Source organism: Gadus morhua, chromosome 5, assembly GCF_902167405.1.
Source record: "Gadus morhua chromosome 5, gadMor3.0, whole genome shotgun sequence".
NCBI lineage: Eukaryota > Metazoa > Chordata > Actinopteri > Gadiformes > Gadidae > Gadus > Gadus morhua.
Window position 1 is genome coordinate 9057235 of NC_044052.1, and position 15000 is coordinate 9072234.

Consider the following 15000-nt stretch of genomic DNA (forward strand, 5'->3'; position numbering starts at 1 on the left):
GTGGCTACTGTCTGTTCTTGGCCCGCCAGGGAAGCGCTCCTCCAAATTTAGCCGCTATATGTGTCCTTGTGTAGTTATTAGGAGATTTGCACCACGTCAAACGGCTGAGGTCAGGGGAAATGATACATCCAGCCTCTCTTTGGTCGGAAAAACAGGCCGACGCCGAGGGGGGAAAACTGTAATAATTGGTCAGCGTTTCTGCGGCCAACGGTGGTCTGAGATGAATTGGCCAGCTCATACGGGGATGAAGGCCATCATCAGCTGTCCACAAACAAACACACACCTATACACACACGCACGCACACACACACACACACACACACACACACACACACACACACACACACACACACACACACGCACATGGACGCACGCACATGAACACACGCACACACACACGCACATACGCAAACGCACGCACACACACACACACGCACACTCCCACACTGCTGGCTGCCTCCAGTAGGGGCTGGAGAGAGCCGTCAGAGGGTGACAAAGAGGCCAGCCAGGGCTTCATCAGCAGGAGGCCTGGAGCCCATTAACCCTCCGGCCCCCACAGTTTACTGTTAATCAACCACTAATCAACCGGGGGGCCCCCTTTCACAACTGCTCTTCCTGCCCTCGCCGTCTCCCCGTCAGGATTACATGTGGGTCTTTTTCTCTCCCGTATGATCCGATCTCGCTCTCCTCGCTCGGATGTTTCTCCCCGAGCCCTCTGAACAAAACCTTGACTTTAATACACAAAGGAAACTGGGCAGCATTTATCACATTGGTTTCTAAAATACTGAGTTCTAGGCCATTACTACTTCTTCCATGCCTTCCCTTAGAGTTTTTCCTCATTTCTAAATGTAGGTGTTGTTTGAGTTAATGGAGCGAGAGAGGGAGGGCAATGGGTCAGGAGAGGGGGAGAGTGTTACCACACCAGCTCTACTCAGCTGACCTGCGGCCTGTCTGGACGGGCCGACACACCTGACCCGGGCAGGGCTCGGTGGAGGAAGGGGGCCGGGGGACAGGACTGTCTGGGTGGGTGGGCGTATGGAGTGGGGGGGGCGATCCGAGGGGCCAGTCCGGTTTCAGAGGGGGGCTACTGGGGCGGGGGGGGGGGGGGGGGGGGGGGGGATGAATATTTAATGTGTCGGGGTGCACTTAGGAGAGAAGGCCCTGTTTTTCCTCCCTATGATATCATAACCGCAAGATAGAGCTGGGAGATGACGGGGCCGCGGTGGGGGAGGGCGGAGTGTGTGTGAGGGTGTGTGTGTGAGTGAGGGTGTGTGTGTGTGTGGGGGGGGTGCTCAGTACACACATGAGGCCTAAACAGCAGCGCTCGATATGCACCAAAATGGAGGCTTGAGGCTGTAGATTTACAAGGCTCCACTCAGAGGGCCGGAAAGCATTACGGGAAAACAGGAAAACAAATGAAATGCTTTGATATAAAATGTTTGGTATTAAAGACGTATGAAAGGGGTGTGTCCTACTCTCCTCCTGCTTGTTTTTGTTGATTGCTGTTGTTGTTTGTGTTTTGGTTGTGTGTGTCTGTTTGTGTGTGTTTTTGTTTGTGAGTGTGTGTTTTGTGGGCGGAGGTCTGCTTGTTTCTGTGTATGTGTGTGATTATCAGAAAAGTCTTCTCCCTTTTTTGTAGTTCTTATAAAATCAATACGAGTATTGGATTTTTATATCACAATAAATTAAAAGTTCCAAGAGCCTGACCATCCCAGACTCAAAGTCAGACCCAGACCCCAGACCAAGACCCCAGAGGCTTAAGTGTGTCTGGCTGGGCCGTTCCTCCACAAAGGCCCGTATCAGCTCCACAAAGACAAGGTGTTTGCTCAGCGGGGTGACAGCCAGATCTTAAAACACACCAGGGCCACAACACAAATGATCACCTGATACACTTGACTCCTTCCACCCTTTTCACTTTTCCTCTAAGCGTTCTTTCTCTCTCTCTCTCTCTCTCTCTCTCTCTCTCTCTCTCTCTCTCTCTCTCTCTCTCTCTCTCTCTCCCCTCTCCCTCACGCTCAATCTGTCTGTGCAGTCAAAGAGAGAAGCATATGTTCCCATCCGATGGGGCAGACATATTAAAATTAAACACACGCTCTCTTTAGCAAAAGGGCCCGGCTGCTCTTTTCAGGGGCAAAGTGAAACTCTATCTACGTAGCAAAGGGCAATACGTGCTTTGGCTCGGGCCCAAGTCTGCACTGAATATATTTGAAGTGTAAATATTTGTGTTTGACGTATAAATGGAGTCGATAGGCCCCTGATAACAAAATAGAATTGATTTGCAGCGTACTGCTCCGTACTGGACTGCCACCACGGGTTCACTGAGACCTGTGAGTGCCACCGGGAAAAATCCGGAGAACGTGTCACACACTTTGGCAAATGTTATTGTCAACGCTATCAAGGATGGATGTTCTTTACTGCTGACGTCAGCTGAAAGTACAAATAATTTTTCTCTTTCGGACAAACAACGTCCCTCACTACCAGTTTGTTTTGTGAACAACGTGGAGCACAAACATGCGTGTCCAATGGAAGCGACAGCGCTATGACGCGCCAAGGCGTCAAGGAACAAGGAAGAGGAAACCAAATAATGGTATTGTGTGAGCAGGCAGACTTGTGCGGCCGCTACCAGGAAACAAGCGTTCTTTCGTTCTGCGTCTCTCGGGGTAAAGCGTGATGGGAGGTCCCCGCGTTAGGCGCCACAACACTTATTTTAGAACAACATCTGATACCTTTTCACTCATTAGGTTCTTTCTCGAAAGCTGTAACTGGGGTTGTGACGGCTTAGCTACCCCCCCCCCCCCCCCCCCCCCACTCCAGGGCGTGACGTGGGATGACAGTTGAGGACGTGTTGCAGCAGGGGCCCCTCACTTCCGCTTCTCTTTCCAACGGAACCTCGGAGACAGGTTTCAACATCTGTTGAGAAAAGTGGCTGTGCACCTGTCTACCTCTTCCTGCGCTCCGCACTTGGATCAGCAGCCCCCCCCCACACACACACACACACACAAATGTACACACACACACACACACACACACACACACACACACACACACACACACACACACACACACACACGGACACACACACACACACACACACACATACACACACACACACAGAACACAACAACAGCGAGAAACGCCCACCACCATACCGTCCCCCACCTATTTTGGGTTGCTTCCCTTTTGAGTTACCCCATCCCTGCCTTTCTACACATTGATTTGAGCTTGCTGCATGCATGACTCCTTGAAGTCATTGAATGCACAAACAAATGCAAATGTAGCGTGTTTGCAGTTCGCTTTCAAAACGATGTATTTAAATCGTTGTTCCTGGGAGATGCCTTGTGAGCCCTTAGAGGGGACAGTTTCAGTGCCAGCCATCTCTCTGCCCCTATCCAGAGAGATCTAGAGACAGGCATAAGTCTCTCTCTCTCTCTCTCTCTCTCTCTCTCTCTTACTCTCCCTCTGTGCTGCTCTCCCTGCTCTCTCTGGAGACAAAGGCTGTGTGGCAGTCCCCCTAGAATGCCTGAGAACTTACATTTCACAACGGAAGTCAGTATGTGTGAGTAAGCGAAGATGCAGCCTTCCTCCCCTGATAAGAGTTTGTTGTGTGTCTCTCTGTGTGTATGACAGTGTATGTGTGCGTGTCTGTGTGTGTGTGTGTGTGTGTGTGTGTGTGTATATAATGTGTGTGTGTTTGTATGAGAATGTGTGTTTGTGAGTGTGTGGGAGAGTGTGATGGAGAGACAGAACGAAAGAGAAGTCTTGTGTGTTCGTTTGAGTCTCATATATGTTTGCGCCTGTATACGTTGTTATTGCTAGTTACTGAACGGTGCAAATCTCTCTCTGTGTGTGTGTGTGTACACGCTAAACGTGCACTTGTGTGTGCGTGTGCGCGTATCCCTTCTGTGTGTGTATAATAGGGGCGATGCCACACAGAGTCAACCCTTGAGGTAGGCAGGTTGAGGCAGGTCTGCAGCAGACTGCAGGGGCGCACACGTAGGGCCCGATTCACCCGGCCTCCAAAACAATACGCTGAAGCCCCCAGCTCGTCCAGGGCAATCATCCTCTCTTTGTCCGCCTCCACGCTTCACGGAGAGCACCTCTGTAACTGTTCTCTCTAGTGTTGAGGGGAGGGAGGCCGTTCGGGGGGGGCTATGGGTGAGGCTGTTGTTTAGACCTTGTTGGCTGCCTGCCTGCTTAGTGTATTACCCAATAACTGCTGCTGCCACTACCACTATCACTGCTGTTCCTACTGCTGCTGCTGCTACTGCCACTACCACTATCACTGCTGTTCCTACTGCTGCTGCTGCTACTGCTGACACTGCCGTTTCTACTGCTTTTATTTTTGCTGCCATTTCCACTATCACTATGGCTGCGGTTTCTACTGCTTCTACTGCTGCTGAGACTTTCACTATCACTAGAGTTTCTACTGTGATTGCTGCTAGTGCTGCAACGTGGGCCTTGTGGAGCACAGAGGGACTGTTTGGCTCGAGCGAGGTCTGACATTAGCCTTTTTTAAATCTTTAAGTGAAAGGATACGTTTGTGTAGGGCGCGCGCGCGTGTGTGTGTGTGTTTTTATGTGTGTGTTGCGCAGTGATGGGTGTAGTGGTAGATGGGGGGGGGGGGTGTGGCGGATGGTGTTGGAGGGGTGATGTGGAGGGGGTGGAGGTGGTGGTGGGGGGGGGGGGGGGGGGGCTCACAGGCTGGTGGGAAAGGAAAGCAAGCCGCTGCTGTCACATGCGTCAAACCCCATCGCCGAGCAGATGTGTCAAACGGCTGTGCATTCACACCTAGGTGTGTGTCAGCCTGCACAACATGCACGGAAAAAGAGTCAGGGCACAACACATACTTACTGACACCACCCGATATACATGCACACATGCACGCCGTTTCACAGACGTTGCCAAAAGGCGAGAGGGAAAAGAGACAGAGACAGAGAATGACAGACAGGTAGCACATTCTAAGCAAAGTGTAAATGTTGGAGTATGTTTGAATGCGTCGACAAACACTGAACCAGATTTCTTGTTCACGACCCTACATGGGGAATAGAATCGATGGAAGATGCTATAGATAAAGACTCTCTGGACTCAGAGCCGCAAAGCTTTGTGACCACTCCCCTGGTCCAGAACATATCAGAGGGGGAGAGGGGGAGAGAGAGAGAGAGAGAGAGAGAGAGAGAGAGAGCCCTGGATAGAGACATTATTTGCTGACACTGTTCCTGCCCATTAGGCGCCAGGAAAATAAACAGCCAGACCGCAGATTGGTACACGACTCCTATAGGAACCAGCAGGTGCCCCCCTTCCCACACGCACACACACACTCATACAAGCACACTCTGCCCAGGCACCCCCAGTTCCCCATCCCTAAGAAAAAGCCTGAAACCCATTTATTGTCATTGCAGCGTGGGCAAAAATACACACACTCCCCCAGTTTGACATTGCATTTATTTTTTCTTGTCTCAACGTAGATCAGAAGTTTGATTGAATTACGTGTAAAAGGTTGTAATGGCTCCCTCCTGTATGGGACAGTGTCAATAAGGAAGAGTGCGTACACACAGAGTGGGCATTCTACATCCCCTGGTCGGTAGGTAAACAGGAAAGAGGCTTGGCCCTAGAGCCCGGAGGGGAGGGGGCCAGCCTGGGGACGGAGGAGGGTGGGGGGGGGGCGGCCCAGAAGCTAGCCGGAGGGGAGAAAACTAAAAACGCCATACCCAATGCTGCAGCACCAGCGCAGCGCATTAGATGGGAGCCTCTGTAAACACTTTCATAGCTCCTTAAGGGTCTGAGGAGTGCGGCCATATGACGTCATAGCACCGGGGCAGAGACAAAGGGAGGCCGGTGGGCCCGGGGCGGCGGAGACTGTCTCTGTGCCCAGACAGGAACAGACATGAGCCCTCAGCTGGCCTAAGCAGTTAACACAGGGGAGCATCACAAAGCACTTCGCAATGACCTTTCTCTCTGCTCTCCCTCTGTGTGAAGATACAAAAAATACAGATACAAACACAGGGCCGTGGATGAGAGGGAAGCTAAAAGGAACAAAACAACAACAACCAAGACTAAAACGGCCTGTTAAAGGCTTAGATTCTGGGTTTTTTCCATGCCTCTGCCTTATTGAGCGATTCTTGCTAATTAGCCTCTGCTTTTACTGGAAATCTTATGTGGGATTAGCAACAGCTTTGTGTGTGTCTGTGTTTTTTTGTGTGTGTGTGTTTGTGTGTGTGTGAGTTTGTTTCTGTGTGTGTGTTTGTGTGTATGTGTGTGCATACATGTGTGTAGTTGTGTGTCTTTCCGTGTGTGTGCTCTCTCATGCATGTGTCTGTGTCTAGGTTTGTGTGTGTGTGTGTGTGTGTGTGTGTGTGTGTGTGTGTGTGTGTGTGTGTGTGTGTGTGTGTGTGTGTGTGTGTGTGTGTGTGTGTGTGTGTGTGTGTGTGTGTGTGTGTGTGCGCACTATCCTCACACGGTGAATGTAGGAATGCTGCTGTAGAACATGGGTTGCGCTGCGTGTGGATAGATCCTGTACCAGAAACCCACCAGTGCTCACATCAAACAGCCAGAGTGCAACCCCCCTTCTCTCCAGACCTATTCAACATACACAGACGATGGCATGGCATTCCGCAAGATTATCACTGGGCCAATATTTGCTCATTCCTAATCGTGGCCAGTGAGGGTGACGAGACCAGACTGAACCCTGCGGAAGGGCACTGTTGACCCAGCCACATCGCCGGGGTCAGGCCTGGTACACAGCCCAGAGTGGAGCTCCTCAGCCAGGGGCAGGCCTCACAGCGCCCCGGCCCCTCGGTCACTCTCTCCATCACTCCCTATTACTCTGTAATAGAATGAGTGAGTGAGTGAGTGAGTGAGTGAGTGAGTGAGTGAGTGAGTGAGTGAGTGTGTGAGTGAGTGAGTGAGTGTGTGTGTGTGTGTGTGTGTGTGTGTGTGTGTGTGTGTGTGTGTGTGTGTGTGTGTGTGTGTGTGTGTGTGTGTGTGTGTGTGTGTGTGTGACCCTTCTGCCAATGGAGCTGTGAAAGGGCATCATTGTTGACTATGCTAGATTAAGATCATGAGTTTTATTTTGATCGAGGCAATTTTTCTTTGAAATCACGCCTTGCTGAAATCATGACGCACTATTGAGGTGTATGGGGACAGTGTGTGTGTGTGTGTGTGTGTGTGTGTGTGTGTGTGTGTGTGTGTGTGTGTGTGTGTGTGTGTGTGTGTGTGTGTGTGTGTGTGTGTGGCACTATGTCTCCAGGTTATACATCTGGGAGTCGGGAGTCATTAGCAGTCAGGAAAGTACCCAGCATCAGACATGCCACTGTTTTCTCTCTGTATTTGTTACCCCTGGCCCTGATACACCTGTAGGGCCTTTATTTAACAAACCCACCCATCTCCATTTTCATACATCAAAGTTGCCTTTGAGAGAGCGATTCACACCGAGGGCTCAACCTTTCATGTGATTTGTGATGGTGGGCGTGGCCGACTCAAAGGGACGGCCACACCTGGCAGGTGCACAAGCAACAAACACGAGCACGCACCTGCATACGCGCGCACGTGCACGTGCCCGTGCACACTCACAGGCGCCCAATGTGCATATACAACGCATTTGTTTACTTTGCAGAGAGACTGCAATATCCCAAGAAAAATAACACAGCAAATGGCATTGTCTGCCTATTTGCATACCTTGTACAGTCTGCGTGCCAAATGCAAATACAATCACCGCCCCCCTCCCCCCACACCCCACCCCCAACCCCACCCCCACACAGCACCACCGCCCTCGTCTCCTCCACCCTCCCCCCTCCGCCTCCCTACTCTCCCGTTCCCATCCCAGGGAGGCAACACTCGGCGCCCCGGCCACTCTCCTCATGGAGCTGTTTGAGCACACCCAGCCGAGTAAATACAGCCCACAAAACACTGCGCACTGTGTGTGTTCGCTCCGCGGCCCCGCACACTTTGTCTGGCAAAATGTGTGCGCTGTGCAAGTGCGTTGGTTTGTGTATGTGTGTGTGTGTGTTAGTGTGTGTTTCTGTGTGTCTGTGTGTTTGTCTTTATGGATGTTTCTCGGGGGGAATATTTCCTATTTTCTCAGTTTGTAGAGTTGTACGTAAAAGTTGATTATCGCATTGCATCCTTTTATCAGTCCCCCTGTGTCTCTTCCCACTTGTCTGACTTCTATCCCCCGCATTCACGCCTGTGACCCAGCCAGAGGCCCGGTGACCTAACCCTCTCTCCCAGGAACTGATTCAGCCCCGGGAGAGATGCAAACACAGAGCATGAGAGCCAGAGATAGAGAGACAGAGAGAGGGAGGGAGAGACAGAGACCAAAATAACAACCGCCCCTCCCCTGAAGTTAGGTGGCTGGCTGATGTCATCATATCAGAGCGGGAGATAGAGAGAGAAGGAGGCCTAAATAAGACATAGGACTAATTGATGGGAGGTGGGCGGAGTCCAGGATTGAGTTGGCGTGCAGGGGGGTGGGGTGAGGCGGGGAGGGGGAATTCTACTGGTGGCAGGGAGGTTATCAGCACTTGAGTCATCTGCCTTCCTTTTTATTGCCTCTCCCTGACTCTGACTCTGACACACACACACACACACACACACACACACACACACACACACACACACACACACACACACACACACACACACACACACACACACACACACACACACACACACACGTCCCTCACACACACACACACACACACACACGAGCATGCACGAGCATGCACGCACACACACACACACGCCAGCCACACAAACAGTCAAAGCATCACTTCTCAGAAAGAAAACCAAGAAAAAGGCCAAAGCACACAGAAACATTGATAAAACCCCCTCCCACTCCGATAGGGTGAGATAAGCAGCTTCTACCGAGTAGGCTGCGATGACGGCGAGATGACTGATGTGTGATGAGGAAATCAGAAGCGCGCCGGGAGGGGGGGGAGGAGGCTGGAGGAACTGGGCTGAACGTCACCCCATTTTGTCTCATTAAGGGATCAGAACGTTGCTCTGTGTGCATGCATGCATGTGTATCTGTGTGTGTGTACCGCCTCTGTGTTCAAAAGCAGCCTTTTCATGGCTTCAGTAGCAGTAGTAGGAGTAGTAATAGTAGTAGAAGTGGTAGCAGCAGCCTGTACTGTACGCCGCAGCAGTCGCTATTCAAAGAGCTAATATGCCGCGGGCGGGCCCGCACTCCAGTCCTGTCCATCAGGTTCTTCCGTCTGGATCGGTAAACATTAATAAAAAATCCCCCACTCCCGTCCCCACCCTCACCCCAACCCCCCACTTAATGCCAGCCCTTTCTTCCTACCACTCTCTCTCTCTCTCTCTCTCTCTCTCTCTCTCTCTCTCTCTCTCTCTCTCTCTCTCTCTCTCTCTCTCTCTCTCTCTCTCTCTGCCTCTCTCTCTCTCTCTCTCTCTCTCTCTCTCTCTCTCTCTCTCTCTCTCTCTCCCTCTCTCTCTCTCTCTCTCTGCCTCTCTCCCTCTCTCTGTCTCTCTCTCTCTCTCTCTCTCTCTCTCTCTCTCTCTCTCTCTCTCTCTCTCTCTCTCTCTCTCTCTCTCTCTCTCTCTCTGCCTCTCTCCCTCTCTATGTCTCTCTCTCTCTCTGTCTCTCTGCTACAGTTCTGCTGCCACTCATGCAAATGCCGGCTTTGTACAAACAGCTAGTGGAGTGAGCTAGCTCCGTAGCCTGCCAGGTAGCTAACAGGTGTCTGCAGCAGAGCGGAGGCCCAGGTCTACAGGGATGGGACGGCTCCACTCGCACACCTGAGATTTTAGAACGGTGTGATCGGTGTGCAACACGTGTGTCTTATATGTCGTGTTGGCTAACAGCGTTGCCCAAGTACGCCCCGATCTATACGGTCAAGCCCCGGCTTTTGGCTGGTTCTGGAGGAGTGACGATTTTTTAAAGTGCAATTGCTGTACCAGGGTCTCAGTGGTGATATGGTTATGTATAGCGAAATAGCTTTTTCTCCTTCTGGAGCTGGAATTGAAAGTAATAATAAACAAAAAAGGCAAGCTCATAAGCAACAAAAGATACAGTGTAACCTCTGAGCCAATCGGTCACTCGCACATACACCGAGAGCTCAACGCCCTTCGGGCGGATCTAAAAGCGCTCCTACGTGAGATTAAATGTCAAAGCCGCTGACGTTGATGCATTCAGTTTGTGACGTTCTCCCGCTGTTCCGTGAGTTCTCCCCGGGCGGTCCCGTAACAGGCTTTAATGGAGCCCTTTAAATTCCCCCGGCCCTATATTAAACAGTGTCACTCACTGGGGCGGCGGATGGGGGTAAAAGTAGCACAGCCCCTCTGACGCCAGGCCGAGCAGTGCGACGCGATGGCCGAGACAGACAGGAGACATCTATGGCTCAGCCGTTTATTTTCTGTTCTTTTTCTCTATTTCACGCCATCTCTCTTTGTTTCGTATAGCGGGCTGCGCACACAAAAGCTTAAGGAGGACACACGCGCTCACACCTACGCCTCTGATGCCGTCGTACTGGCTATCACATTTGCTTCCTACGCACACACGCTGTGGCTTGAGTTTGTGTGTGTGTGTGTGTGTGTGTGTGTGTGTGTGTGTGCGTGTGTGTGTGTGTGTGTGTGTGTGTTTAAGGCTAGCTAGCGCTACACCGAGGCGCCCGACTTAGCGTTTGTAACTCTTCCACAGCGCCACCTCGAACGGTCTCTCCGCCCATCCCTCTCTCTCACTGCATCACACATACCCCGCAATACCCCCGCTCCCCTCACCTTTTAGACACACACACACAGACACACACACACACACACACACACACACACAAACACCGACACACACCAACACACACATATAGATACTGCATATGCCTAACACATGGCCCTTCGGATGATGAGCTGTTTTGACTGGGGCTAAATCCGCCCCACGTCCCAAATAGGCCGCGCCGCAGACATGAGCGCAAGGCAAAGCTATCTGCAGTCCTGTGGAACCATTATAAACACGATAGATAGCCGCAGGAATGATCATGAAATCCTACCCAACCTCGTCTATCCAAGGCTCAAGTACAAAAAAATACTTTTTTTTTAAACGCACGCAAATGTGTGGCGGCAGGAAAGGCACACAGGGACACGCACGCACATAAACGCACACACACACACATGCGCGACACGCACACACACGCACACACACACACACACACACACACACACACACACACACACACACACACACACACACACACACATGTGCTCGCACACAACAGACACACACACAGGCCAGCAGCCCTCGGCGAGCGATTCATTGGAGTAACCCTACTCTCTCTCTCTCTCCCTCTCTCTCCCTCTACGTGTGCACCAGCAGCATTAGACCACATTAGTATGCAGCTGCGGCTAAGCGGCGGGGCTAACAGCCTGCGATGCACCGGGGCCTCTCGCTGCAGGGTTAACAGGGGCCAGGGCCCTGGCCCCCCCGCGCTCAGTCAACCAGCCACTTATGCGGTCGGCCAGGTATAAGAGGGAGGGGGGAGGGGTCGGCGAGCGGGGGCCGGCTGCGGCTCCCAGAGGAGCGCCGCCTGGCTCCCCTCAGACCAATAGGAACGCGTCGTCCGCTGTTAACACACCTGGGGACCGGAGGACGCCCTAACGGGGCCCCCAGCCGGCGTGCTTGGAGAGATACACACACACACACACACACACCCATGTACATGAGTGTGCGCGCTGCAACATAAACACAGACAGACTGGTTTGTTGATGATCCCACCAAGCTCTTGCCATGGGAGCACACAAATACACAAACACTCACGCAGCACAACACACATGCACCCGCTTGTGCGCACACAAATACTCACACACAGACACAAAGGTCCAGTGCTATATTTACAGAGATTTGACATCATAGTTTCTTTTTAAGTTGGGTGTCAGGTTGGGGGATGGGGTGGGGGGGCGATGTCTCCATGATGACGTCAACTGATGACTGTATTTATTTATAGGCCATTCATCTACAGTACCCTGCCTCAGATAGACATAGACACTTTTTTTTGCAATACTACCAATATAGAGCATCGAACAGTGGCATTATTGTACTCAATCATCATTCAAATCAACGCATGTGTGCCAGGTCTGTGTTTGTATGCCCGTGTGTTGTGTGTAGGCCCAGCGTGTACTGTGTGTAGTGTGAACTTACTGCGTGGCTCCCTTGGCCCGTCCACGGTGACTTTGATGGCGCGGTGGTAAGTGGCCACTTGGGGAGGGCCCGTGAAAACGGTTATGGTCAGGGTGAAACTCTTTCCTGCGTAAAACGCAAAACAAAGGAGCGCTTTAGACAGACGGATAAGTTTGAGGAATTACGAATTAACACATGGTTTAAAAATACGTTCATGTGCGACTGAAATGACACAAACGTTGAATTACTGACATCTTTTTTTATCAATCCAGATTGTCAAAAAAATATCACAGAGACAACCAGTTTATCAACCACGCGTCTTCCCACAGCACAGCGCATCTCGTCTGCTATTGGTCCGTGGTTATGAAGCGGCGCACTCATATAAAAGGCGTCTCTTGTTAAAAAAATAAACGGTGGGAGAAAAAATCACCCACCATGAGTAGGGGGGGTAATTGTCGAGTTAAATGAAAGGACACTTTTAATTCGAAGACCCGAATGTATACCATTAGTCAGACGGCTATTTCAAGTTCCACATTTAATGGGAATAAGGGAGTGTACTCGGGCAAGATGCCGCGGAATAATAATACGAGGGAAACGGATTAAAGGTCCGAGGAATTTTAGAAATGTCACTTCTCCTTGTATAGAGCCGTGCGAACAGGCGCACCTTTAAAAATGTAGAAATGTGGAGCTGACAGTTTGCTTGGTTGAGCTGTTTATTTAGCCAGCACCTCAACATGTAATGGCCTCTTGTGCAGAAAGCGCCAATTGCTCTCCACGGTTACCGAACTTAATGAGACAGAAATAGCCTTCATTTACAGTCCGGATCACGGCCGCAATGTTTGATATTTTCCCCCCTCAAGCCACTGAGGGCAAATCCCGCGAGAAATAAAAAAGAATATATATTTTTTAAAAACTAAAATAATGGCTATTAGTCCTATCATTTAGGCTATATTTTATTTTTTATGTGACAAAATATGTCAGTCCTCCCCAATCGGTGAACAGAAGAACCACATTAAGTGACTGTAACTCAAACCCAGTGAAGATGATGTGAGCGTCTCACCTCGCCCGCTCCTGCCCACGAAGCGCAGGTCGTTGAAGCGTGCCACCTGGTTCTTCATGACCGCGGAGGCGTTGCGCAGCTCGGCCGAGTAGTTCTCGTCGTTCCCGGCCATCACCGTGACCAGCGTGCCGTCGGGGACGTCACCCAGCGCGACCACCTGCGATAGAGGAACATGGGTCACACTGAGTCACTAACTGGGTCACTAAGACACAAACACACACGCACAGACACGCATAACCAGAACCCGAATACAGTTGTGTCCTACAAAAAAAGATGGCCTATAAAAAAAGATGAAACACCTTTTGTTTGCAAACATTTGAAACTATATTTTGATGAGCGTGATAAATCGTGTGCCTTCTGACCTGTACTTACCACATTTAAATTATAGGCCTACAAATAGATTATGTAGGCTGGATAAACGTATGAAGTCTAATGTTTTTTTGTTTAACACGTCGGTGCACTAAATATCCTGTCTCCTTGTAGTGTGATTCAAAACGACATTGCTTGCGGTCATCCAAAAACCGCAAAAAAATTGAAATCAAATCCATTAAATGATGATGAAAATAGTTCAACGCAATGCCACATTTTTTTGTAATCGATTAAATTTCGCATTCATTATTCCCCAGGCTGTCTTGCAAAGAAAGAAATGAATATACAAAAAGAGCAATATAGTCGGTATCTAAGCCTGATTAATGTTTAATGTGTTTTAAAGCACATAAGCAGACAATAAAAGCCTATTAAACATTTCAGTCCGAGCAAAAATATATTAGGCATACTAATAAATAAACAAAGACAAATATGGCAAAACAAACCTTTTGCCATATTTACCCGGCCTTCCCATTATTAGTCACTCTTACTTTAACTTCACCACATGGACGGTGAGAATATTTAAAACGCCAGTATGATCCACAGATGCTTTACCTTGAAGGCCACCGGCAGCGTCTTGTTGCACCTCCAGTGTGAGGGCAGCACGGAGCACAGGAAGTTGGGGCTGTCCGTGCGGACCAGCTCCCCGGCATGGTCCGCCAACACGTCCGCTACATTCCGGGTGTCCGGTCGCGACCGGAGCGGGCCCGGGTTGGACATTGTCCCGTTGCCCTCTCCAATCTTGCTGCAGGGGAAGGACGTGGAGGGCGGTGTAAACCGTCTGGTAGGCATGTTGTCTACGGGAAGAATCATCACAACAACCGGGAGTCAAGTCCAAAGGCAGACGTTGTTGGGTCAGAGGAGAGGACGCGGAACGCTTGGTATGACAAACGCAGCTTTCTTTTCCCGCTTTTCAGGGATGAGTGACTGGCCTCAGCCGAGTCCAGTGGTGGAGCGCAGGGTGGACGGGAGACGCGGGAGGCGCACAGCCTTCGCTGGATGAGACCACACACCAAAGTAAAAGATTTTTTTCTAAAGTAAAAAGAAAGCCCGGTTACATTGGTCGACCATGTGAAACGTATCACCCCGAAAACATGGGTTGTTTTCAGTTTCACTCAACAGACCTGGAACCCAGGCGCACTCCAAAGTCTCTCAAGAGGTGGTGCGGTGAATTGACCTATCGACACATTAATGTGCCGTTTTTCTTGACTTCAAAAAACGATGTGACTGTAAGAGCACCCTAGGATGTATATTAACCCAATAACTCGATCCCTGATTTCGAATGAGCGAGTTATACAAATGATTAATATCCGGAAGAAAATAACTGGCTAGTTGTTGCCAGTGCTGCAAGTCCCAGTTGGCTACTGTTGTTAAAAATCGCTATCCAGGTGACTGGCTTGCTTGCGTGCTGATAGTCTACTAGTTCATCAAGTCCACGGAATAAGTCGAT

The 15000-nt window shown here is 50.5% G+C and overlaps 1 protein-coding gene and 1 long non-coding RNA gene across 6 annotated transcripts in view; both read right to left on the reverse strand.

Moving 5' to 3' along the window:
* runx3 (RUNX family transcription factor 3) overlaps positions 1 to 15000 on the reverse strand; it is a 36200-nt gene that overhangs the window by 20837 nt on the left and 363 nt on the right. For all 5 annotated transcript variants that reach the window (XM_030356144.1, XM_030356140.1, XM_030356139.1 and 2 more), the window contains exons 1-3: positions 14106 to 15000; positions 13185 to 13341; positions 12146 to 12250 (exon numbers count right to left, since the gene is read on the reverse strand). The exon at positions 14106 to 15000 is cut by the window's right edge. In XM_030356144.1, coding sequence (XP_030212004.1) covers positions 12146 to 12250; positions 13185 to 13341; positions 14106 to 14363 — 520 coding nt within the window. In that variant the 5' untranslated portion in view covers positions 14364 to 15000. The remainder of the gene's footprint in view (positions 1 to 12145; positions 12251 to 13184; positions 13342 to 14105) is intronic.
* Positions 1930 to 4601, reverse strand: LOC115543684 (uncharacterized). The gene is made up of 2 exons (XR_003976743.1): positions 3874 to 4601; positions 1930 to 3840 (listed from the first exon to the last, which is right to left on the reverse strand). It is a non-coding gene; the product is annotated as an uncharacterized LOC115543684 (long non-coding RNA).